Source organism: Natrix helvetica (assembly GCF_964273705.1).
Source record: "Natrix helvetica genome assembly, chromosome: 4".
NCBI lineage: Eukaryota > Metazoa > Chordata > Lepidosauria > Squamata > Natricidae > Natrix > Natrix helvetica.
In genome coordinates, this window is record NC_138550.1 from 124,862,783 (window position 1) to 124,888,680 (window position 25,898).

Genomic DNA, 25,898 nt, shown 5'->3' on the forward strand with positions numbered 1-25,898 from the left:
TCCAGAATTGGACTATACTATGTACTATATTTAACTTTATTTTATTGATAAGGCTTTAAGACTAATCAAGCAATAAACAACTATTACAATACTGCTCTTCATATAGAAACAGTTAGTTTCTTAAAGTTGAAGCCAATGCATGAAGCATCTTCTTCAAAGCTAAAGCTAATAACTTCCTGCAACTTAGCTCCAGTTGCCTTAGATGATATTAATTACAAAATGGAAAAGAGGTCTGGGGGATAAGCTGCATCATTATGGTTTCTTTTATCACAATGGGGTGTGATGCCACTACACATAAACCTGTCAGACATCTCATCTGCTACACTAACATTTCAGAGAATTATCACATTTGCCAACTGCAATGCTTTACAAATTCTGATTCTGGAAGGTAGATTCCAGGAAATCCCATACCTTGAATGCCGCCATTACCAGTTCGCGCAATCCGAGGCGAACCAGCAGAAACCCACCTCTGGTCTAAATCAGAATTTGTAAAGCATTGCAGTGGGCAAATGTGATAACCTATAAAAACAACTACAAGTAACTCAACATAGCAAACATACATACTACTTCCTATTTTTCTCACAACAACCTGTGAATTGAGCTCGACTGAAAAAGAATTATTGACCCAAAGTAGGTTTCTTCTTTTACATAATATATATAAGTGCTATTATTTATGCATGAATTAATTGTATTCTCTATTTTTAATTTTGTGACATGCTCTTGAGGGAAAAATTTGAGATAAAATATGGTTAAAAATACTATTCCTGCTCTCTGGAACATTGAACACCCCACCCCAAAGCAAGATCTTCACCCACCCTTTTGGCCTTCCAAAAGGGCCTGAACATTTGCTTCTGCCAGCTGGCCTGGGCATGCCATGGAGTTGTGTCATTCTGAAAGTGGCTTATGATAGCTAAAGATAAGACTCCACTTCCTCCCCATGCACATCTTGCTCTTTTGTCTCCATCTTGGTCAATTAAAATTTAATGTTTCCATTGTTTTAATGTTTTATATTTGGCATTTTGATTGATGGATTTAAGCCATCTAGAGTCGCCTTTGGCAAGATGAGCAGCATATAAGTTGAATGAATGAATGAATGAATGAATGAATATAAGACTAATTAAAATATAATTAAATTGAATTGTTCTTGGCAAGGCCCTGACAGATCTTGCTAGCAATTAAAGAGAACCTGATGACATTACAGTACAAGAGAATACAGAATTCTGAGGAGTTAGGCGGTCACTTAATTTAAAGAGTTAGCGCAAGCTAAAACCTGAGATAATAAAAGGTGTAGTTAAAATTCATATCACAATTCATGGTGACACTGACAATAGAAAAGTACATTACTTGTTTCAATAGATCTTGATTTGTAGTGACAAAGGCATTCAAGGTATGGGATTTCCTGGAATCTACCTTCCCGAATCAGAATTAACAGTTTCTATAGGCTAAGACTATAAATAATTTTTTTTGCTACAAATATTGTTTAGTGACTGCCTTGCACAGCAACGTTTTGCAGTTACACTGGTGATGAAAAGTAACTGACCATTCCTCACATGTACAACCTTCACAGATCTGTGATGCAAAGGAAACTGGCATAAGATTATAATCAGAGTCACAGTTTTACTTAGTGATCACTTTGCTTAATGAACAAGTTGCTGGTCCCAATATTTTCCTTTCACCTTTACCAGTATTAGAAAATATCTACAGACCCCTCACATCCTGGACATAGTTTCAACTTCTACCCTCAAAGCGATGCTATAGGGCACTGCAAATCAGAACTAGACACAAGGAGGTTTTCTCCCATGCCACCACTCTGCTAAACAACTAATTCCCACAACAGTGTCAAACTATCTAAAAAGGCAGTATTGCCATCATTATTCTCATCTTCCCTATTACCCATCTCTTCTCATGACTATAACTTCGTTACTTACCACTATTGTTGTATGTACATTGAAAGCTTTAGGCACCAGAAACAAGTTCCTTGTGTATCTAATTATACTTGGCCAGTAAAGAATTCTACTCTATTCATTTGCCTGGCATACACTGATGCAAATAAGTAATTTATTTTTTGGATTTAACGGCATATCCTGTCAGCTATGTCCTGGCTATAAAGTGCTACCCAAAAGAGACACAAACAAAAATACATAACCTCAGTATATCTTTATTACACTTAACACTGAATATTTGACTTGCTTGTAGTTCTCCCTCATTTGCCATAGCTTGGAATGGTGACATGGTGACTCCCTAGGGTGCAGCCGGCTTGCCTAGAGCTTACCAGAGGTCCCCAAACTTTGCAACTTTAAGACTTGTGGACTTCAACTCCCAGAATTCTCCAGCCAGCTGGCTGGAGAATTCTGGGAGTTGAAGTCCACAAGTCTTAAAGTTGCAAAGTTTGAAGACCTCTGGCTTAAGCCATAACGCTTCTAAGCCAATTTAGGGTGCAAACCGCAGTTAAGAGACGGCGGTCGCAACGCTCCATACCGTGCTAAGAGAAGCGAGGGACGACAGGGGTCGCCTTTTAAAAACGCCGACCTTACCGATGATAAACCAAGAGTTCTTTTGACGTTTACGCAGAGCCTCGCTGTCTAAGTAAAAATCGGCGACGTAACAATAGGAGAAAAATCTCGTGTTCTCTTAATCAAGGTTAACCCAGAAAAGAAACGGAAAGGATTGACCTGGGTGGCTTGGGCTTTCCAAATCTTCCAGCCCGTAGGACCGTTCTCTTAACAACCACGTAATAAAAGTTTCAGCAGGTAAAGCAAGGTCCATCTATTAAAACTTACAGGAGGCAAGCTGGGAGGGGGGAAAGAGACGGAAAAGGTCGATAATCTAGCAGAAAAAAGCCGGTTATTTAGCATCTACAATGGTTTGTGTACCATTAATGGGTGGTAAAAGTTAAAACAAAAAGAGATCGAATTAAATGCGATCAGCGCTTGTGCTTCCAACTTATCTTCAGAGCAGAGTTAAGAAATGCAGTCATACGCTTCGTGGCCGCCTCAAGGAAACAGAAGACCAAAGTTGGAAGAAGTTTCCTAACTGGGCCGGGATCTGCAAGGCTCCCGGTGGGCCAAACCGGTCAAACCACCACCTCTGCTGCGAGTTTAGCTTAAACAGAGGAGCCTTATTCGCCGGACGCTCAGGAATTATGGTTTGTCCAGAGCTTATTATGCCATCCTGTATACTTTTATTAAGCACTAAGTTTCAGTAGCTTCAATAGGGCTTCCTCGCAAATCGAGAGGTCCGCCGGGCTGCGGTCTGGGGAGGGGAATCGCTGCTGGGGCGAAGGCGGGAAAAGAACCAACGTTCGAAGGGCGCTTCTTGTCTGACGGCTTCCTAAGCCCGGTTCTTGCATCTCCGTCCCGAGGAAGCCATTTGGCTTTACTACTAGACCCACAGCTTAAGTCCGGGCCAGTTAGCTCACACGCGAGAAGGCTGAGGAGCGAGAAAGGCAGCTTTCCCGTCGCCCCTCGTGGAGGCCGAGAGAGGCAGCGACAGCCACTCTTGTTCAATAACAATTCCCGCAAAACGGGAGGGGGGAGTTATTGCCATGGCAACCCAGCACCGCCTCTTGGACTAGGCCGCCGCTGCGGCGGCCTAACAGCTATGGAGAGCGGTGGTGGTTTGACCGGTTTGGCCCCGGGGCGCCTTGAAGATCCCGGCCCACTCCCAAGGCCTGCGAGAGACCCTCCCGTTCTCTTGACAGGTAGTGGCGGTAGCTCTTGACGGCACCTGGAGGCTCAGGGCGGGCAGCCTTCAGGGAGGATTGGCCAGGCTGAGACCTGAGAAGCGCGAGGGAGGCTTAGGGCGCGTGGCTCAGCGTCCCGCCCCTGAGGCTTCCGCGCGCCACGCAGGCGAGATTCCTCTTCACGCTCACGCGCCCCTTACCTTTTGGTAGTGTGACAGGAGCTTCCGTTTTGTCTTTTTCATTTTTAAAATCCATTTTTCGATTTAGAAGTTTCTCAGGTCAAATTCCAAAATGCGAAGGAAAGTCAACATTGATTAAAATATTTTGGCAACACACACACACACACACACACACACAAGCCGTCCTACAGAGAGAGCAAAGTTCGAAGATCACAGGGCCAAGCCCAGCCCTGTTTACTTTTAATAAAATAGAAAAAGTTTCACTTTATATTCTATGGGCTTATGTGAGTTACAGACTAGATTTTTGGTCTCTCCAAATCCAGGCAACTGTTTATTAAATGGCAAGGGAATATAGAAAAAGACAAATGTTAAACAAGCCTGTGGCTGATATTATGCAAGGCTCCAAATACAATGACTGAAAGCTGTGCAAAGGGTTTGTAAAAAAAACTGATTTCAAGGGGAATGGAAGCCTAGAAAATAAATTTGAAGGAGATTATTATTATTATTTATTGAATTTCTAGACCGCCCCCTCTCCCCGATGGTGTTTCAGCTGTTGAAGCTGTCTATTCTTTCCCCAAATTCCAGAGCAGAGACAGTAGAAGTCTAGTGTGATGGAGGATAAGCTAGGCCAAACTATCATTGCTGTGGTCATCGCACGTCATACAATCTGTAGGAGAGCTATAAGTTCTCACATTGCAAAATGACTGAGAAATCCCCCCCCCAATTCATTATTATCAGTTAATTGCATTTTTATGCATTGCCTCTATCTGTTAATTTGGGGTGATGCTATACTGAGCACTGTGTGTGTATTATAAAAAATAGTACTTTAACATTACTATTACATCTAGTATTTCATCTAGTGTAGTTGTAGTATTATTATGATTGGTGCATACAGCCAGATGTTTAGACTGTATTTGGCACTTTATCCAACTCCTTTCCAAGGATCTGAGATAGGCAAACGTTGTTTGATGGTGCTAAAGGTATCCTTGTCTTTTGCAATTGGTTGTCAATGCCATTAGGGTTCAAGTGATACTTCAGATGTTAATTATTCTTCTTTCAGAAATACCACAGTTTGCTGTCATGAATGAGGAACCTGCCACAATTTGTTTCAATGAAGATGATTATTATTGTCCTGTCTGCCAAGATGTGTTCAAAACACCTGTCAGGATTTCCATTTGTCAACATATGTGGGTACCTGACTAACCCATTTTTCAGTATTTTGTTTCTTTCCCTCTCATTCTTCCTTTCTATTTGTAAGAATACATCTATGGCAGTAATATTGCCCTTTTTCCAGAATATGCAAGAACATTATCTAGGCAAAAAGGGCTGAAATGTTTTTTAAAAAATCCAGAATTACAAAATAACATTTGAGAACAACTCAGGCAGACAGCCCTGTAATTTACTAAAATATAAGAAGGAGCAACAGATACTGCAGAGGTTTCTGTTATAGCCAATTTCAATAAAAGTAACAATAGCCTTGTAGACTTGATTTTCTGAGCTCATCTACCCAGTGGAGCTGATGTATGTTCTATTTCTAATTATGATGATTAACCATTGAGTTCTTATTCTTCCAGAATCTACTTACTCCATTTTCATACTTTAATGGTTATTACCACTTAATTCCTCCTTAGCTTCCATTAATCTAGTATCATCACAGTATACATAAAATTTGGATGATGATTTGCCTTAGACTACAGCAGTGATGGCTAATCTTTTTGCCATTGCGTGCCAAAAGCGGGGGGAGCACAGAGAGGTTGTGTGACCACGTTCCCACACTCATATTCTATGCGCCCTCCCCCCGTGCATGGGCGTGACCCTGCATGTGCATGTGACACACACACACACCACCTTCCCCCCCGCTTTTGGCACGTGATGGCTCGGGGATCCTGTTTTTCGCCCTCCCCAGGCTCCAGAGGCTTTCTAGGAGCCTGGGGAGAGCGATAGTGGCCTCCCCCCCCCCCAGGCCCTCTGGAGGCTAGAAATGCCCCATTTTCCAACTTCCGGTTTGCGCATTGGGCTGTTTTTCGCCCCCCAGAGGCTTCAGGGAAGCTTGAAGCCTTCAGAGGGCGAAAAACGTCCCAATACGCAAACCCAAAGTTCAGGAATGAACTTCCGGGTTGGGCCATTTTTATCCCTCCAGAGGCTTCAGGAGTCTTCCCTGAAGCCTACAAATGGCAAAAACAGCCCAAAGCACAAACCGGAAGTCCATTCCTGAATTTCTGGTTTGCGCGTTGGGCGCTTTGTTTCTGAGGGCAAAAACCGGCCCAAAATCATGGCTGAAATTAGCTGGCCAGCGCACGCATGCGCACTGGAGCTGATAGGGCAACGACTCGCGTGCCCCCAGAAATGTCTCTGTGTGCCACCCGTGGCACGTGTGCCATAGTTTCGCCATCACAGGATTAAAGCATGTCACTTTGATTTGCCATTTGTCTGTTCATTCACTGCCACATTATATTTGATTAAGATTTTGCAGGAAGTGTTTCTTAATGGCTATGAAAGAAGGTGGACCACACTGTCCATTATGTCGAGGCATTGTAACCAGAAAAGAAAAAGCACGTCCCAACAGAGCCTTAGATGTTGAAAATAACATGAAGAAATTGGTGGGGAGTTGTAGATGCTGTGAAAAACAGGTACAGTAAATGCAAAATAGTCAGTTTTAAATAGATAATTATTGCTGCAAACCAGAGTTGGGTTGCTAATTTTTTTACTACTGGTTCGGGTGTGCTCCCGTACGTGCTTACAACACTTCGTGCATACGCAGAAGCGTCTGGGCGGGTGGACGGAGCCTTCCACTGCCAGTTCGGCCGATCCGGGTCAAACCAGCAGCAACAAACCTCTGCTGCAAACATACACATATTTAATCCAGAGGATCTTTCAAATTTGTAGATTAAGTCTGGGAAGAAAGCTTGTCCAATCTATCAGCATTATCCTGTTCAAAAGCAGATACTGTAGATTCATTAGAATGCACCCTAAAATTACATAAACTATTTGATTTACCTACCCTTTGAGATTATTATTTTTAGTATTCCTTTTTATTTTTGGTTGGCTCAAGGAGGACACATATCTAATACTCCTAATTTCTATTTTCCTCACAACAATAACCATATTTGGTGTATTGTGCTGAGAGAAGCTGGCCCGAAGCTTCCCAACCAACTGTTATGCCAAAGAGAAGATAAGAACTGGTAGTCTCCCAGCTGTTAGTCTCTCCCAGGTCTTCATATCATTAAAGTGTCTTTCTGAAGTATTTTTATACCAGTATTTAAAAATCTAAATGAAATATATCTTTTACAGATTAGATTCTCTCGTATGAGACAGCATTATAAATCATGTAAGAGGTATCAAGATGAATATGGTGTTCCTTCTATAATTCCAAACTTAGACATATCTCAGGATTCAACAGGAAACAGGTGATGTGTAGTTAATTTTATATTTTTTCCAAAGGATATCCAAACCAAATTTTAATGCTTTATCGTACAGTAATTCTGTACTATAAACATTAATGGGAACTGTTTACAGTACAGAATTTTCATCATGGTGATGGGTGAAATACAGAGTTGTACATTTATTAATGGTATTGCTAATGTGATTAGGACAAGACTAAAATAAATCTAAACTTTGGAACTTTGGTTCCACTATGAAATAAAATTCTGAACATTTCCTTATGTAATTCAGTGTTTTGTTCTGTTGAAGTAATGATCTTTTTAAAAATATTTAATATTCTATTATGTATACGGTTCATAAAACTGACTTTTTAATAAAAAAAGTACTTAAAAAAAATATTTGAGCCAAAACCAAGAAGCTCTTTGTCAATGTATTGTTCCATATCTGAGTATAACTGCATCAGCATTTGTGTTTTTTCTAATGCATTTCTTCAGTTTTCTTAAAAGTTTGAATGGACGTAAGAGCTACTTTCAGCTGTCTGAGTCAGCCAGATCATGAAATAAACAGCAAGATTTTCAGGAATACCATGTTTTCCTTAAATATGACCTACTCCCAAAACAAGCCCTAGCCCTGCGCCTAATGTAAGCCATACACCAAAAATAAGCCCTAGTTAAACCCCATCCACCTGATTGTATGAGGTGGGGTGAGACACAAGCATAAAAATCAAGCTAGGATGGGGGTGGGGGATGGAGCTGCCCCACATGCTCCAGAGCCAGGCCTCCCAGACACCTATTTTGCCGTTGCCCGACCTCTGTAGCAGCTCATGGCTGGATGCCACATGGCTCGTCACGGTGGTGTCACTGCTCGCACAATGGCACAATATGCCATGTAGCCTCCTGCTGTGAGCAACGGCACCAGCACAACAAGGCTCATGACAACCTGCCATGAGCGGCATCACTGGCGCGACGAGCCACACGATGTCTGGCTGGGAGCAGCTGAAGGAGAAGTCAGGTAGCAGCACAATAGGTGTTGGCATGGGAGGCATGGCTACAGTGGTCCTAAGGTAAGCGACAAATACTTCCCCCAAAAATAAGATCTAGTGCTTATTTTGGGGCTGAAAAGAAAATAAGACCGATCTTCAGGAGAAACTTCAGAGATAAAACAACTATTTCTTATTTTGAATATATCACTAATTTTACTGATAAATTTAAAATCCATTTTTCGATTTAGAAGTTTCTCCTGTTCAACGCATATGTGAAGCCGCTGGGTGAGATCATCCGTGGTTTTGGGGTTGAGTACCATCTCTACGCTGATGATACTCAGCTGTATATTTCAACCCCAAACCACCCCAACGAGGCTGTCGAAGTGATGTCCCGGTGTTTGGAAGCCGTCGGGGTCTGGATGGGGGACAACAGACTCAAACTCAACCCCTCCAAGACTGAGTGGCTGTGGTTACCGGCACCTCGGTTCAGCCAGCTGACCCCATCGCTGGCCATAGGGGGCGAACAACTGTCCCCTGTGGAGCGGGCGCGCAATTTGGGCGTCCTCCTTGATGCCCGGCTGTCAATGGAGGACCATGTGGCAGCCGTGGCAAGGGGGGCGTTCCACCAGGTTCGCCTGGTGCGCCAATTGCGCCCCCTACTGGACCGGAGTGCCCTGCGCACGGTCACTCATGCGCTGGTGACGTCTCGCCTGGACTACTGCAATGCCCTCTACATGGGGCTTCCCTTGGGACGCATCCGGAGACTGCAGCTAGTTCAGAACGCAGCCGCGCGGGTTATTATGGGAAGTACACGTTACTCCCACGTAACACCTCTCCTGCGCGAGCTGCACTGGCTACCTGTGGCCTTCCGGGTGCGTTTCAAGGTATTGATCACCATCTTTAAAGCACTCCATGGCAGAGGACCTAGTTATCTGCAGGATCGCATCCTTCCACATACGTCCCTGCGACCTATCCGCTCACACAGGGAGGGGCTCCTCCTGGTGCCGTCTGCTAGGCAATGCCAGCGGGCGACACCTAGGAGTAGATCCTTCTCTGTGATGGGCCCAACCCTCTGGAATGACCTCCCCCCAGACATTCGAACTACCACCGACCTCCGTTCCTTCCGGCAAAAGTTAAAGACTCACCTGTTTCAATCAGCTGGCCTGGCATTTTCTTAGTTTTACCTCCCAGGGATTTATTTTATTTTAGGGCTTGGGGTTTTAATTGTGATGTTTTTAGGATTAGAATTATTTATTTCTTAGTACAGCCTATCTCCCCTCCAAATGTATCTTAAATGTAGCTTAAATATATTTAATTTTATGACTGGTTTTATTGTATTGACTGTACACCGCCCCGAGTCCCTTTTTGGGAGAGGGGCGGTCTAAAAATCTAAGAAATAAATAAATAAAATAAATAAATAAATAAAATTGTTGAATGCAGCGTTTAATCCATATTTATATGTTCCTTATAGACTGATAAGGCATAACTATTTTAAACCACATTCATAGATATAGTTATAATTAATATTAAATGTATTAGAGAGAAATTTGTAACAATAAAGCAATGATAAAAGTGACAGCAGGTCCTGGAGTTCTTATGTGAAGTTGTAAACAGGAAAGCAAGGACAAATCTAGTTAGTATTTGGAAAACACCTGAAGCCCAAGTTCTGTAGTCTAGACTGGGGAATTCAAATGCACATCCACTTAAACAATTGCAGTGTAGTATAACTTGAGAGCATTTTCACTGGTATTTTTTAACAGCTTGTAGGAAAAAAATGCTAGCTCCTTGGTTACTATTTCTGTTTCTTCCTCCAATTATAAATGTGTGTATGTATGTATATATAAATACATACACATAGACATACATAGAGAGAGAGAAAATCTGGAAGAAATATGCACATATTTTATTCAAATGAATTTTGTTTATCAAATTTAGAGATGCCACTTATAAATCAAAGATAGAGGGATTTATCTAATAATCATAACTATTAAGTTTTTTTATTTACTGTAAAATAAATTCTCACTCAGTTTTGGGAGTGATTCTTCTACTTCGGAAATGGGAGAAAACTCTAATCTACATGTTCCTGAAGAACCTGCAAGGTAGGAATAACCCTGCTTATTAATAACTATTGTTTTTTATGACTAGAAAGAGGGTGGACTTAACAAAAATATATTCTAAAATAATATGAAAGCTAGAACACATTTGTGTGAACTGCTAATTTTTAAAGTATTGCATGAAGTAGTAAACAAATAGCTATTGCAACATGTGCCAATTTTGTAATAATAACATTATTCTACATCATTGATCATAAGAGCCAGGATAATGTGAAAGCTATACCTTCCCCCCCCCCCCCGGAAGAGTCCCCCCCCCCCCGGAAGAGAACTCAATTGTAAGGGAAACTGCTGGCCCTAGTCATTGGTAGGAGAATAAATTTCCAGAAATCCTTTGGGCACCCCACTCGGGGGGGGGGGGGAACACCCAGGTATTTATGAATTGCCTGAAATTTTGGAAGCAACTGAGGGATACTCTGATCCCTGCTACCAGTCACAGGTGATGTTTTATCAAGATGCCAAGGAAGTGATAAGCAGAGAGAGAAAGCAGAGCTGCTTAATTCCTTCTTTGCATCTCTCTTCACGCAAAAGGAAAAAATAGCATAACCTACCCAAAACAGAACTGTAAAAGACAGACTAGGAATACAAATTAAAATAGACAAGAAACTGGAAAGAAAACACCTGTACACCTCTAGACGAGTTCAAATCACCAGCACCAGATGAATTACATCCCAGAGTTTTAAAGGAGCTGGCAGACATGATCTTGGAACCATTGAACCATGTCTTTTAAAGATCCTGGATCACGGGAATTACCAGAGGAGTGAAAAAGAACTGCTGTATTTTCCATTTTCAAAAAAGGGAAAAAAACAGATCTAGGAAACTACAGACCAGTCAACCTGGCCTCTCAATACCTGGGAAGGACCTGGAAAAGATAAGTAATAGATCTGTGAACACCTAGAAGTAAGTAAACCAGAAGCCAACATTATTTCAAGTCACAAAGTGACTAAATTAATAGACCAGCAAAATGCTGTGGATATAGTATACTTGGATTGCAGTAAGGCATTTGACAGAGGAGACCACAACCTACTTTATGAGTAAGTTTAAAAATGTGGGATAGACAGCATCACCATCAGATGGATTCGTAACTGGCTGACAAGGCACTCCTTAATGGAACTACATCTGTATGGAGGGAAGTAAGTAGTGGATAACCTCAAGGTTCCATTTTAGGCCCAGTACTCTTCAATATCTTCATAAACGATTTAGATCAGGGAATAGAATGGGAACTCATTAAATTTGCAGACAACACAAAGCTGACAGGAATAGCCAGCACCCCAGAAGATAGTCTCAAGATCCAGAAGGATTTTGACTGACTTGAACACTTGAGTCCTAACAAAATGAAATTCAGTGTAGAGAAAAGTAAGGTTTTAGGCAAGAAAAACCAAATGGTCAAATACAGATTAGATGAACGTGGCTCAAAAGTACTATCTGTGAATGAGATCTTCAGGTCCTAGTTGACAATCACATAAATATGAGCCAATCAAAAAAGCCAATGCAATCCTAGGCTGCATTAACAGAGGAAAAGATCAAGATCGCGTGAAGTCTTAGTACTGCTTTATAATACCTTGATAAGACCATACTTGGAATATCGCATCCAGTTTTGGTCACCGCAATATAAAAAAGATGTTGAGACTCTGGAAAGAGTGGAGAAAAAAGCAACAAAGATGATTAGAGGGCTTGGAGGCTAAAACATGAACAGTTGCAGGAATTGGATATGTCTAGTCTAGTAAAAAGAAGGATTAAGGATAACATGATAGCAGTGTTCCATTTGAGGGGCTGCCACAAAGAAAAGGTGATCAACCTATTGTGGCGATCCCATGGGGCCCCACTAGCAGTGGCGACCTGAGGGAATTTTGGCCCGGTTTGAGGCTGCCTCTCATACCGGGGGCGAGACACATGAAAAGAAGGCTCTGACACCGTTCGGGATGAAATCGTCGCCCCGAGCAGTCTCGGGGAGCTGTTTTTATTAGGGTAAAAAAGAGGGCAGGGTTCCGCGAATCGTACACAATAGTTTCCTGTGTAGGTGTGGCAAGTCATAGAAACATCACAGTTCATGGTTATGTGGTTGGAACAGGATATGCAGAAATATACACAGTGCAGCTACATTTTCTACATTGCAAGCTGTTACTTCCTCAGTTTGAAAGTCCCTGTTAAGATGGTTTCAATATTACTTTAGCTTTGCAAGCACAGCTTTCTAAATGGGGTCCTCCCAGTGGGCATCCAGCTCAACCCGTGTTCATTACTCAATTTATTTCAGTCCCAAATTCCATATATGTGTTCCAATCAGGAAAACTGATCTGCACATATACCATGGTGACCTTGTTCCCACATCTCCTCCGTTTTTGTTTTTTAAAGACACTCTTCTTCATCCCCTTCTCAGTTGGTTAATGCGAAGGGTGCAGTGAGCGAGGGGATGCTGCCAGAGGCTTGTTCAGTGGTGTCCTTGTTCTCATCCTCACTGTTTAAGGTGAGGGGAACTTTTGCAGACACCTCATCTTCCTGAGGCAGGAGTTGATAGGAGCCATGAGTGTGTAGCAACGCATAAACTCGTGCTGTTGCCTTTTTTTCAGCTAACAATGACAAACTATGAGAGATAGTACGAACAAAGATTGGCAAAACACAGGGTAATATTATGCAGCCTAAAGCAATCATTCCAATAAGCGCAACTACAGCTTGCAAACCAGGCAATTTTGACCACCATCTATTAAAGGCATCAGAGAGGTCCATCCCCTTCCATGTTTGCACAGGATTGTTGGAGACCATGGTTCTCAGGGCAGGTGCCAGGCAGTGGAAGGATTTTTGTGCAGGGTCTGTAATGTTGGAGAGCTTCCTTGTGGCAGAATTATTCCGTTTGATGCACAATTCCGAAGGAAATGAGATAAAAGTGTCACTGAGTAAGTTTTGTTCATAGTGTGATGGTTTGTAAAGTCATCTTCTTACAAAGGGCTAGAAAAGGAGCTATTATCAGGAGAGGGATATCCCTGCAGTTGTCTATACAAGGCATAAACCTGACCCTGGGGCAACGTGAGAGGTGGTTTTGGGATTAAACATGTAGAAAGCAAATTTTCCATATATACACTTCAGACAAACAAAAGGCATCAGTTTGTGTGATGTATGCAAGCTGTACCCATAAGTCTTGTTTCATGTGTTGTTCAAGTGAATGGGTGATATGACAGCTCAAAATACAGTTATTATCAATCAAACACAAAAATTGCAGCACACAAATTCTCGGGTGCGCTTTGGTGGTTAAATTCTTCACATCTCCCCATGTCACTGGATGACTGGCATGACAGGATCGGGTTGGTGTAGAGTCGCCGTTGTCATCTCTGGGATAGGAGTCAGGGGTTGGTGGCACGACATCTTTGGCTGGACCCTGTAGATGTAAACACAGCAGCCTAGCCCCACCCCCAAGTAATTAAAGTAATCGGTCCTAACCATGTTTTGTCTGGTAATTGGTGTAAATATACCAGATGAAGAGGCAAACTTGTTTTTTGTTGAAAATGCCTCTGATAAGCGGTCGAATGAGAAATTGAAAAATTCAATTGATTCAAAGTAAATAAACAAGGATTGAGTTTGTTTTGCAGGGCTGGGAGGCCGAGGCATTTTTCCTCTTTTGATTTATTCAGGGCATGTTTGTGAGTCTAATTAGCTCGCTCTGCAATTCCCTGGCCATGAGAACCGCAGGGCAAGCCAATTGTGTGTGTGTTGGACAATTGGGCGTCCCAACGTTACAAAGGTACGAATGCAGTGGTTGATCATGAATAAATATCCATGGAAATGTGCAAATATTTCCATGGGGCAAAGGAAAGGTATAGAATCATCCATTTGCCAAATTTCATAAGTCCTCACATATTCATCTTCATGTTCCATCCTCAAATATCTCTGACTTCCTCTCACTATCTCTGACTTCCTCTCACTATCTGAAATCCTCTCTTACAATGACCAATTGCACATTGATTTGGTCCCAAAACAACCTCCAACTGCCAACGCTAACATCTCGTTCTTCTACTGTCCTTAGCAACCTGCTTTTTTCTTCCTCTGTCTCATTCCTTTTCCCACTTCTATCCTGACTTCCCATTTCCTTCCAATAAACAAAGCACATATCATTCCTTTTCCCATCTATTTCAACACCAATATCTGATCGTCCTTCTAAGTGTCCTTGTAAACTGAGCTGGATTCAAACAAAAAATGTTACTCACTCTCTCTAACTACATCTCTGTTAGAATATTGTAATTTCTAAGTCATCTCTGTAAAAATTCTTAAAAAGGCAGCAACTAAGCGCTGCCGACAGACAGATAAACAAACAAACAAACAAACAACAGATCAATAAACAAATAAACAAACAAACGTGCCATCTGTTAAGTATGCAAAGTGCACGCAAACATAAAAACATAAAAGAATAAAAAACAGCTTCAAAAATAAAACAAACAATCTAAATAAGGTAATTTGAGTCAATATTAAATTTTTCCAAAAAGCAAAGTTGAATTAAAACTTCAGATGCAGGCATCAGATATCACCCTTAACCCCGCCCTTCTGAGGCTGGCAGGGAGAGGGGAAAAAAAATGGTGAAAAGAACACAGCCCCCCTCCTCCTGCCTTCTCACCAGGGGCAAAGAGGGGGGTGAGAGGAAGGGAAAAAATTTGTTTTTAAAACGACAGGCTCCCTTTTCGGGGAAGACAGGGAGAAAAATATTTTCTCATTATTCATTTAAAACACCTCTTTTAGCAAAACAACACACTCTGCTTTTTAACCTTACATTTCAAGCATCCAATACTGACTACATACGCACCCATTCACACCTATAACCTTACATTTCAAGCATCCAATACTGACTACATATGTACCCATTCACACCTATAGTTACATTTCTTTTGCAATAAATCAGTCATTAAATTTATTTCAATGAACTAGCTTACTCCCAAAGCAGTGAAAACTCAGGCAGTAGTCTCAATCACAAAAGTGATTATAGGGCCCTGAACGACTACTGTCTGTGTCAGACTGCCTCAAGGCGAAAACACATCCATTTTGCTGGCCAGCAATTAATTAATTAAATCACATTAATTTTACACACTATCATTATAGATGCAAAGAACAGTAAGTCAAAGGAAATTGAATGCACAGCGGGGGAGGATTGCAAAAGCAAGTCAGGAAAGGGGAAGCGAAAGTTGTATTTTAAAACTGATACAATTTACAATTGTAGACACATAAATCATTTTGTACTAGGGTTTTGATCCCTGATGAAAGAGAGGGCGAGATGTTACAGACATGCCCCTCCTTGGATTTTTACACTCTCTTTTAAAATAACGCTTTTCTTGAGGTTTGCTGCCTTGCAATAAAGCAGCTACTAACAAATTAGTTTTATAAGAAGATGTTCTTATGTCCTGACACACTTTAATCATATCTGCCAAATATATTTTAGAAGGTAAATCAAATTCTTTTTTTATATCATGGGCAGGACTTTCCTGTTATTTTAAAATCAGCCAATTGTTTTGGTTTGTTGGTAAGAGTTTGCCATGATTAAGACAGAAGGCCAATTAATTTTTTTTTTCTTCAAACGAGGGAGAGATTTCCCTCCATTTGAGGCAATTTTAGTCTCCATTTTTGATGTGAGGGATGGTCTTATGCCCTCTAAAGGCAGCTAAAGAGAATCGGTTAGTTCTCTCAGTTCATGAAAGGTGCTGAGCTGGATCCTGAGAAAACTTTCCGCCTATACTTACCGAAGAGTCTCGAATTGTCTCAGTCCCGATTGAGATGAAATGCGCGCGGCCGTTCCCAGGCGAGTAAGTACAGATGGTCCGAAGCGTCCTTCCCAAGGCACGCTGAGCCGAATCACGTCGGGGTCACCAGTTGCAGCGATCCCATGGGGCCCTACTAGCAGTGGCGACCTGAGGGAATTTTGGCCCGGTTTGAGGCTGCCTCTCATACCGGGGGCGAGACACATGAAAAGAAGGCTCTGACACCGTTCGGGATGAAATCGTCGCCCCGAGCAGTCTCGGGGAGCTGTTTTTATTAGGGTAAAAAAGAAGGCAGGGTTCCGCGAATCGTACACAATAGTTTCCTGTGTAGGTGTGGCAAGTCATAGAAACATCACAGTTCATGGTTATGTGGTTGGAACAGGATATGCAGAAATATACACAGTGCAGCTACATTTTCTACATTGCAAGCTGTTACTTCCTCAGTTTGAAAGTCCCTGTTAAGATGGTTTCGATATTACTTTAGCTTTGCAAGCACAGCTTTCTAAATGGGGCCCTCCCAGTGGGCATCCAGCTCAACCCGTGTTCATTACTCAATTTATTTCAGTCCCAAATTCCATATATGTGTTCCAATCAGGAAAACTGATCTGCACATATACCATGGTGACCTTGTTCCCACAACCTATTTTCCAAAGCACCAGAGGGCAGATCAAGGAGCAATGGATAGAAACTAATCAAGGAGAGAAACCACCTAGAACTAAGAAATTTTCTGACAGTGACAACAATTAACCGGTGGGACCGCTTGCCTTCAGAGGTTGTGGGTGCTCCATCACTTGGAGACTTTTAAGAGAATGGATAGCCATTTGTCTGAAATGGTATAGGGTCTCCTTGGGCCGATGGTTGGACTAGAAGACCTGTAATATCCCTTCCAACTCTGTTATTCAATCACTACAACTGACTATTGTCAGTATTTCCAAAGCATATTAAATTAGACATCTGCTGCAAACAACAGATAGCCCTGTGAGCTTATTTTTCATCCATTGAGTTCCTTGTACATATTGTATGCTGCTTCTCTACTTTTTTAAAAAAATTCTGTTGCTGTTTATTTCAGTGAGCAGCCTACTTTCAAATGCCCTCTATGTCAAGAAAGTAACTTCACAAGGCAGACTCTATTGGATCATTGTAATGACAAGCATCTTTATCAAGTAGACCCAGCAGTGAGTACATATGTAAAAAGCTCGTTATATGTAAAATAATAAAAGGTCTTGTGGCTTAGCTCAAATGATATAACAGAGTTAATATTTAAGGATACACGTGTTATTTATTTTTGTTATTTTGTTGTTATTTCTGTTAAAGTCAGCTGTAGGAATATAAGCAATATACTGCTGGATTGGACCCTGGCCTGTCTAATCCAGGCATTTGTTCTCAGAATGGCCAACTAACTGTGCAGAAATACCCTATTCCTTCAGCTGATGGTCTTCCAAAGCAGTCACATTGCCATCCAGATTATGTCATCGATCCCTAAGTCTTCCATGAATTGGTGCAACCTTTTTTGAAGGCAACCAAGTAGTAGCCAGCACCACATCTCATGGTAGTGAATTATAAAATTTAATTGCATGTGTAAACAAAAAAGATTTTTTCTTCTGAAGAGTACTTATTTGAAATTATGCTAATCCCAAGGTATGTAAAGTAAAATAATGAAATGCCATATTTAAAAAAACTTTTTACCTCTTTTTGACATAACCTTTCCATTTTTAATAATATGGGAGGTCTTCAATAATATGGGGAGGTCTTATTTTCACTTTTTACCCTTAAATTTGGCATAGATCATACTTTAAAAAGCACACAGACATTGCATTTCATTCATTAAACATATCTGAACACTTAAGTGTTTAGATTTGGAAAAATTATACCATATCAACATTGCAGAATAGGGTGGGAGTGATTAAGTTTTTTAAAAATGTCTACTTAAGCTTCCCCAAACTGATTACATAGAGACCTCTGTGTTATTTTGCTGGCAACAGTTCAGAAATAGTTTGGTATTAATTTTTCCCCAAGCCTATATTCCTGGGATTTCCTGGTATTTTCCTCTGTGCTAAGTGGGTCAGATTTTGCTTAGGTTTTTTTTAAAACTCAGCTGAAGGTGGATTGATACTGGCACTAGTGGAGACTAGTGGCTTTTTAACATCACCTTTACCCCCATTCTTAAAGGCTTCTTAACTTAATGGGAAGAGCATGACTAGTATTTTCTCTTTTAAAAGCAGAAACACTATATCTACTTTTAAAATAAGAGATGTCTATTCTATTCACATTCCTTCCACAACTTTCTACCATGTTTCCCCAAAAATAAGACAGGGTCTTATTTTCTTTTGGACCCCCCCACCCAATAAGCGATTGGCCCTATTTTCGGGGAAGTCTTATTATTTTTGAGGTGCAGGACGTGATACGCTTGGTCACTTCATGGCTGCTGCTCTATTGCAATATTTTCAGGGAGGGCTTATTTTCGGGGGAGGGTTTATTTTAGCGCATGCGCTCAAAAGCCCGATTGGGCTTATTATCTGGGGAGGTCTTATTTTCAGGGAAACAGGGTACTTGTTAGAATCAAATATAACAATATCACAAATATCACTGAAGAATGATCAAAGGAGATTCATTTCCAGGAATAAAATTTTCAGAAATTCATAACTGGAAGGAATTCAGAAAAATGTGAAAATGGAAGACCCAAAGACTGAGTATAATAGTAGATAACAACAATTGGAAATATAGAGGAAACAACAGATATGGACTACATAAATGATAACTTAGAAGAAGTACAGAAGTAATAATAACAGAACCAGTACAGGCCATCACTGAAATAATTGACATACACACACATTAAAAGATAAAATTATGGCATGTGCAGAATTGCCAGTAGAAAGACAATGATTGAATTAAAAGTAGTGTCCAAAAAAGACCTGGCACCAATAATGAAGGATGTGAATAAGATGCTTGCAAGAATTAAAATATCACCTATCAAACTGTCTAACCATCTTGCTACAGTATAGCAGTGGCAGTTGCACAAGAGCAAAATATCAAAATTAGAAAACCAAAATCAAAGTCAATCCTAAAATGAAAGGTCAGTCAGGAATGTCAAGATAAAGACATTAAGTTCCGATGTAATTAAAGAATATGAAATAGCAAAAAAACCATTGAAGAATATAAGGATCAAGAAAAATCTAATTTTTAAAAATGCTATGGTAGGTAAGCAACCCTTCAAGTACTAGCACCTTAAATTGTATCTGGAAATCAATCAACCACCAGTACAATTCACAAAAGCAGAGATATTACATAGGCATGCTAAGGTATGCCCATCACTGCTCTTGGTTCTATACCAGTTAAAGCTTCTAGAGATCTTCAAAGGCAGCCCTGTGTATATCAAATTATAATAGGCAAGCTGCAAGCAATCAGGGCATTATTGACTATCTAAAGGGCTTTTGATCAAGGAAAGAGTACAAATTGTATTGTGAGAGTAATAAGTTCAAAACAATTGTGGCATATTAAAGAGAAACAACAGTTTCTTATTAATGTGCCAGAATTGTGGAATGAGAATATAGAAATCCTTTTTATATGGAAGATAGAAATCCTTCCATATTAAAAAAAAAAAAAGCTATGCAGGTACAGGAAGTCAGATCTTACGCCTTAAAATTTCTTCTCACCCCTCTCAGAGAAGAACAGAGAGATTTATAAAAGAAGGCGGTTTGGCTAAGAAGTATCTTGAATTCTTTTAAGTAATGGCAGGATACACTAAAATCAAATGAAGTTTTCCTTATGTGTTTGGAATTCACTTAGTTTATTTTTAACATCATTATTAAAACAGAGTAAATGAATTTAACAATAAGCCTTATTGCTGCTTTTAATATGAAGATAAAACTAAACAAAACCAATCATACAAAAATTTGTATCTTTACAATTTTCTAAGTAATAATGCAGAGTATTAAAGAAAAATAGTTTGATTTTAAAGGTTTTGTTTCTAATTCACTACTACTTTGTTATTTAGAATCTTCAATTGGATGAAGAAACTCTGTTTCAAAATGCTGTTGAGGAATCTTATCAAGTGAACCTTTGAAGCTTCTAATTTCCTTACATCACTACTATCTACAAGGGGGGAGAAGTCTGGTCTGATGTTAATAAAGAGGAACTCTGTATCCAATTCAGTAGCAATTGTTTTCCCCTAGGCCAGTGCTTCTCAATTATTTTCTGTCATGCCCCCCCTAGGAAGAAGAAAACATTTCGCGCCCCCCCCCCCCCGCGCGACTGTAAATAGTATAATTTGTCTATAAAATTGTTATAAGTACACCTCTGCATAACATAGCACACCGGTCTTTCCTCGTCTCCCACCGTAGTCACATGCTTTCTTTCCTCTTTCCCTCTTGCTTGTCTATCCTTCCTTCCACCCTCCCTTCCTCCTTCCCTTCCTTCCTGCCTCCCTTCCAGTTCCCTCCTTCCTCTTTCACCCTGCCTGCCTGCCTTCTTTCCTCTTTCCCTATCCTCCTATCCTTCCTTTCTCCCTCCCTCCTTCCCTGCCTCCCTTCCAGTTCCATTCTTCCCTCCTTCCTTCTGCCTCCTTCCTGCCTGCTTGCCTTCTTTCCTCTTTCCCTCTTGCTTGTCTATTCTTCCTTCCACCCTCCCTTCCTCCTTCCCTTCCTTCCTGCCTCCCTTCCAGTTCCCTCCTTCCTCTTTCACCCTGCCTGCCTGCCTGCCTTCTTTCCTCTTTCCCTACCCTCCTATCCTTCCTTTCTCCCTCCCTCCTTCCCTGCCTCCCTTCCAGTTCCATTCTTCCCTCCTTCCTTCTGCCTCCTTCCTGCCTGCTTGCCTTCTTTCCTCTTTCCCTCTTGCTTGTCTATCCTTCCTTCCACCCTCCCTTCCTCCTTCCCTTCCTTCCTGCCTCCCTTCCAGTTCCCTCCTTCCTCTTTCACCCTGCCTGCCTGCCTTCTTTCCTCTTTCCCTATCCTCCTATCCTTCCTTTCTCCCTCCCTCCTTCCCTGCCTCCCTTCCAGTTCCATTCTTCCCTCCTTCCTTCTGCCTCCTTCCTGCCTGCTTGCCTTCTTTCCTCTTTCCCTCTTGCTTGTCTATCCTTACTCCCTCCTCCCTTTCTTCCCTCCCTCCCTGCCAGCAGCTCCTCCAGCATCCCAGCTGGAAGCAGCAGCACAACAGTCACCGTTACCAGGGGCGAAGGGGTGGCGGTGGCAAGATCGGGCGACCGCCGCCCCTTTGTCCCTTCCCCAACAGCAGCTGTTGCGCTTCCGCTTCCAGACGGAATGCTTGCGGGTGAGCTGCTGGCGGGGAGGCGAGCTACCTGCATAAAGACACCGCCGAGGGCATGGCAGAATATATCCCGGCTTGAAGTGGCAGCGCTGGGGACTGCTCAGAGACTCATCAGAGCCGCGGGCTGGAGCTGTGCAAAAAGTCTGCTTGGGCTGGGGGGGGGGAGGGAGGGAAGCCTGGGACAGCCATGCTTCCCTCCCTCCCACCCCCGCCCGAGCAGGCTTCTTGCACAGCTCCAGCCCGCGGCTCCAATGAAAATCCACAGTCCGAAGTGCTGCCACTTCCAGGCGGGATATATTATGCCTCGCCCACGCCGCCGCCGTTGCACCCAGATGGAAAGGGAGCCTTCGCGCCCCCCTTTACGGAGCCTTGCGCCCCCCCAGGGGGGCGCGCCCCACTATTTGAGAACCGCTGCCCTAGGCAAATTTCATTTTAAAATACTTTAAAAACATGTGTTACTACATTGTAGTATAAAGAGTATAAAGTATCTATTTTCCAACTACTAGTAGAAATATTTCAAATCTCTGGAGAAAATATCACTGCCTTTGAAAAAAAAATCTTTTTTATTTAAATTATTTGATTTTACAGAACTCTCTTTTATTTGCATTAAAATAAATTGTAATGTATTAGAATGCAGAAAAGGAGGATAATTACCCTTGTTTGAATAGTTCCATTTTCCTTGCATACTTTGTATTTTGAAGTAGAAGTTAAAAGCTGAATGGTTTTATTGTGATCCATAACTTAACTATTGCATGCAGGGATTTTCTTAATTGTTTTTAAAAGTCTCTTAAGTACAGAACCATTTACTGAATCTTATAAATAGAATGGCAGAATTCACAGACTTAAAAACTGATTTGGTCTAGAAAAAGAATAAAGTTCTTTTCACCAACACCTCTATCACTATGCTTTTCTAAAACTCTTTTTTCTCCTAAGCATTACTTTTATATGATTAATTTACATTTGTTTAAGACCCAAATAAGATTCTTAGGGTGCAGCATAATTCACATGGGATGTTTATTAGTGTTTTTCTTTTTTGTAAAATGACACTTAGAACAGAAATGTTAGATAGTAGATTCCTAATACTTTGAAAATGTTATATTACTGAGACTGCTTTTATAATAAGAGAGTTTTATTTTAAAAAATGCTGTGTTGTCTTAGACCAGTATTAAATTGGGTTGATTGTAGTGTTTAAGTTAACAAGATATTTCTACTAATTGAACCTATCCTGAAACCAAGTAAATTTCTACTTGCTTTAAAAACTCGCTGGTAAACTATCTTTATTGTAGTAGTATAATTATGGGTAAGCAGCTTCATTTTGTGTCACTGCATTATTATTCTGTGTTTCTATTAAGTCTTGGGGTTTGCTTTATTTTCATGGAATAAAAGAGAATTTTAGAATGCAGACAATGGAATCTCTGCATACATGCTCATGATTTGAGTATTCCTTTTGCTTTATTGTTAAATAGTAATATTTGAATTTGGCTTTTTTTCTCAAACACATTACTCCTTTATCAAAAAAAATTAAAGAATGACTCAGATGTATTGATTTCAATTTACAGAATCCCCCCCTCCTTCAGTTTTGTTTTGGGGAGAGCAATAATGTTTAACTGCACAGTAAACAACAACACTTCGCTTTGTTCTGAAGTGCCATGGAATAGAAATATACCAGAAATTAGTAACTATTTTCAACACATGTCTGGATTGGGTTTAGAGTTCAGATAAACCTGTTAAATTAGCATATGTAAAGCAAGAGAAGGTACCATTACAAAAAAGAAGTTATAAGACAATAAGTCTTTCTATGAAATAATCACAGCAGTGCATAATACTAAGTACTGTGATTTCCTTCTGTATGCCCCCCCCCTCCAGACAATAATTTATTTTTGTTTCTCATTTCTTGGATTGTTTGATTTATGATTGTGATACTGTCACAATATTAAGTCAGTATGACTAATTCTGTACAAGGCAGTGTTGATAACAACATGATAAATTAAACTAACTCTTTATATCCTTTCTGGATTTAGAGGTGTCCACTCGACTGTTCAGGAAGTTAGCAGGGTTACCTACAATAAACCATATGCTGCAAGGCATATTAAAAACATCACCATTATTAGCGAACTGTGGGAATTTGGGTACCATTGGTAATTAGAAATACACATGTAGGCACCTAGCTTGATGTCATGTTTATTAGGTTGGTTAGATATTTTGTGTTACCAATCAGGTACAAGTAGTCCTGGACTTACAACCTTAATTGAGCCCAAAATTTCTGTTGTTAAGTGAGATATTTGTTAAGTGAGTTTTGCTCCATTTTACGACCTTACTTGCCACAGTTGTTAAGTGAATCACTGCTGTTGACAAATTAGTAACCCAGTTGTTAAGTAAATCTGGCTTCCCCAATGACTTCGCTTGCCAGAAAGGTCGCAAATGGCGATGACATGACCCTGGGATACTGCAAACATAAACATAAATCTATTGCTAAGCATCTGAGTTTTAATCATATGATAATGGGGATGCTGCAAAGATCATAAGTAAAAAATGATCATAAGTCATTCATCCATTGTGGGAATCAAAGTATCCTTCCATTTTTTTGCATAAAGTAAACTTGCTGCCATCAATATATATGATGGAGTTAAGAGTTACAACTTTGTTTAAAGAAAAAAACACAATTTTGTTTCTACTTGGAAACCGCTTCTGGATTTTGTGCTCGCAGTGGAAAAAAGTGAAACTTTGATTTTGGATTTTACCATTAAATAGGTTTGTTGTTATAGAAATGGCTAGTTTATACTGTAATGTAAAAGTAAAAAGTTGAGGTTTGAAGCTATTATCTTATACTACTGCACCATTTTGACTTGGAAGTCAACACCTTTTCTTACTTTTCCTCCTTTTTCCTGAACTTTTCCCTTCCTTTTTCCGTCCCCTATCTTTCCTAGTGTTTTCTTCTGCATTTTTTTGTATTTTATATTATAAATTAATTAAAATAAGAAAAGAAAAATAGTTATAAGTCACATTTTTTCAGTGCCATTGTAACTTTGAACCATTACTAAACAAACGTAAATTGAGGACTATCTGTATTGTTTGGTTGCCCTTCAAAAGCAAAACACCAGTGCAATCCTTTTCAAGAGATCATGTCATATTACAACTACATTTCAATTCCAATATATCACTTTATTATGATTATTTTTACAAACAGATTGTTTTTCTGCTCATGTAATTGAATAAATCAAACATAGTGCTGGTGAAAAAAGTCATACCATGAGATGAGCAGCATACAAATTTGATAATTAAAAAATACTGCATTTCTAGCAGTAAATAACAATCTTAAGCAGAGATGGGCCATGGAGAGACTTCAGGATTGTGTGATCTTCTTTGTGTTGATGTCATTTGTTAGATTTGTATCCTATTTTCCCATCAAGAATTCAAAACAGTTTACATTGACATCTTAACCTTACATCAGAAAGGTTGAACCGAGAGAGTGACTAGCCCAAAGTCATGCAGTTAACTTCCAGGTTTGAAGTACATTTGAATACTGGTTTCCCTGGTCCTAATCCAACAACCGTCTTACTAGAATCCTGAAACAATGTCAGATGATTAGCTAGGAAAGCCTATGAATGCTGTAGGAATAGTTTTCAGAAAGATATACAATTTATGAAGGAAATAGTAAAATTGTGTGTTTGTGCATGAGAAGCAATGAGTGTTCTTCGCTGCCTGCATAATATTTTAAACTGGTTGATATATCATGTATCAAGTAACACTGGTGGTGAGGAAAATATTGAAACCAAATATCAAGAAAATATCAACTTAAAGCATGTTTGTATACAGTATCGGTGAAAATAGTAAATGTAAAAATACATAATGGAGTCCAACACCAATATTAATGAAGATATTTAAGTAATCAGATATATGTCATGTGGTACAAAGTAAATTTGCTTAATTATTTAAGGAAAAACTCATTCTAAGCATGTTTCAGATGGGCTCTGGAAAATATTCAGGTGAAAGGGGATTCCGAAATTCTGAGCAAGCCAGTTTTGGGGCTAAAACATAAAGTAGTAGCCAAGAGATGGATCAAAAATCATTCAAAATGGACATTGACACTTTTAAAATTATGAAATGTAATTTTGTTTTTGTTTTGAAATTTTTTTATTGGTTTTTACAAATATTTTTTGGGAAAAGGCTAAATAGGTATAGAAAATTTTGACAGCTACATCATACGAAAGGCAGAAATCCCCCCAAATCTCACAACTTTTACAGAAAAGAAAAAAAAACATCAAGATTTAAATAAACGTTGGCAGCTTTTGGTTTTACATTATATCATCAATATATTCAATCATCTTTTGTGTCACTTCCAACAATTATAACAACAATTGCAATAATGTTTCAACCTCATTTTTGTGACCTGAGCCTTTTCACTGTTGCATCCCCCCCCCCCTGTCTGCTGGCAGAGCCACGGCCCCTCCCTCCTTCATATCTTGTGTACTGTCCCCAAATGTAATTTTATTCAATGAGTTCTGCTACATCAGAAAGCTGTTCGGAAGGGTTCAAGTGATCTCTGAATAAATAAAGTCAATCCAGGAC

At 40.3% G+C, this 25,898-nt stretch overlaps 1 protein-coding gene across 1 annotated transcript; it reads left to right on the forward strand.

The window, feature by feature from the left end:
* Nucleotides 1-3,544: 3,544 nt before the first annotated feature.
* RNF138 (ring finger protein 138) lies at nucleotides 3,545-24,279 on the forward strand (the record flags this gene model as incomplete). The annotated part of the gene is given in 9 exon segments (XM_081951170.1): nucleotides 3,545-3,560; nucleotides 3,563-3,700; nucleotides 4,922-5,048; nucleotides 6,326-6,491; nucleotides 7,153-7,268; nucleotides 10,252-10,323; nucleotides 17,137-17,242; nucleotides 20,062-20,239; nucleotides 21,750-24,279. Coding segments are annotated over 8 exon segments (810 nt in total). The 3' UTR covers nucleotides 20,131-20,239; nucleotides 21,750-24,279.
* Between the last annotated feature and the right edge of the window lie 1,619 nt (nucleotides 24,280-25,898).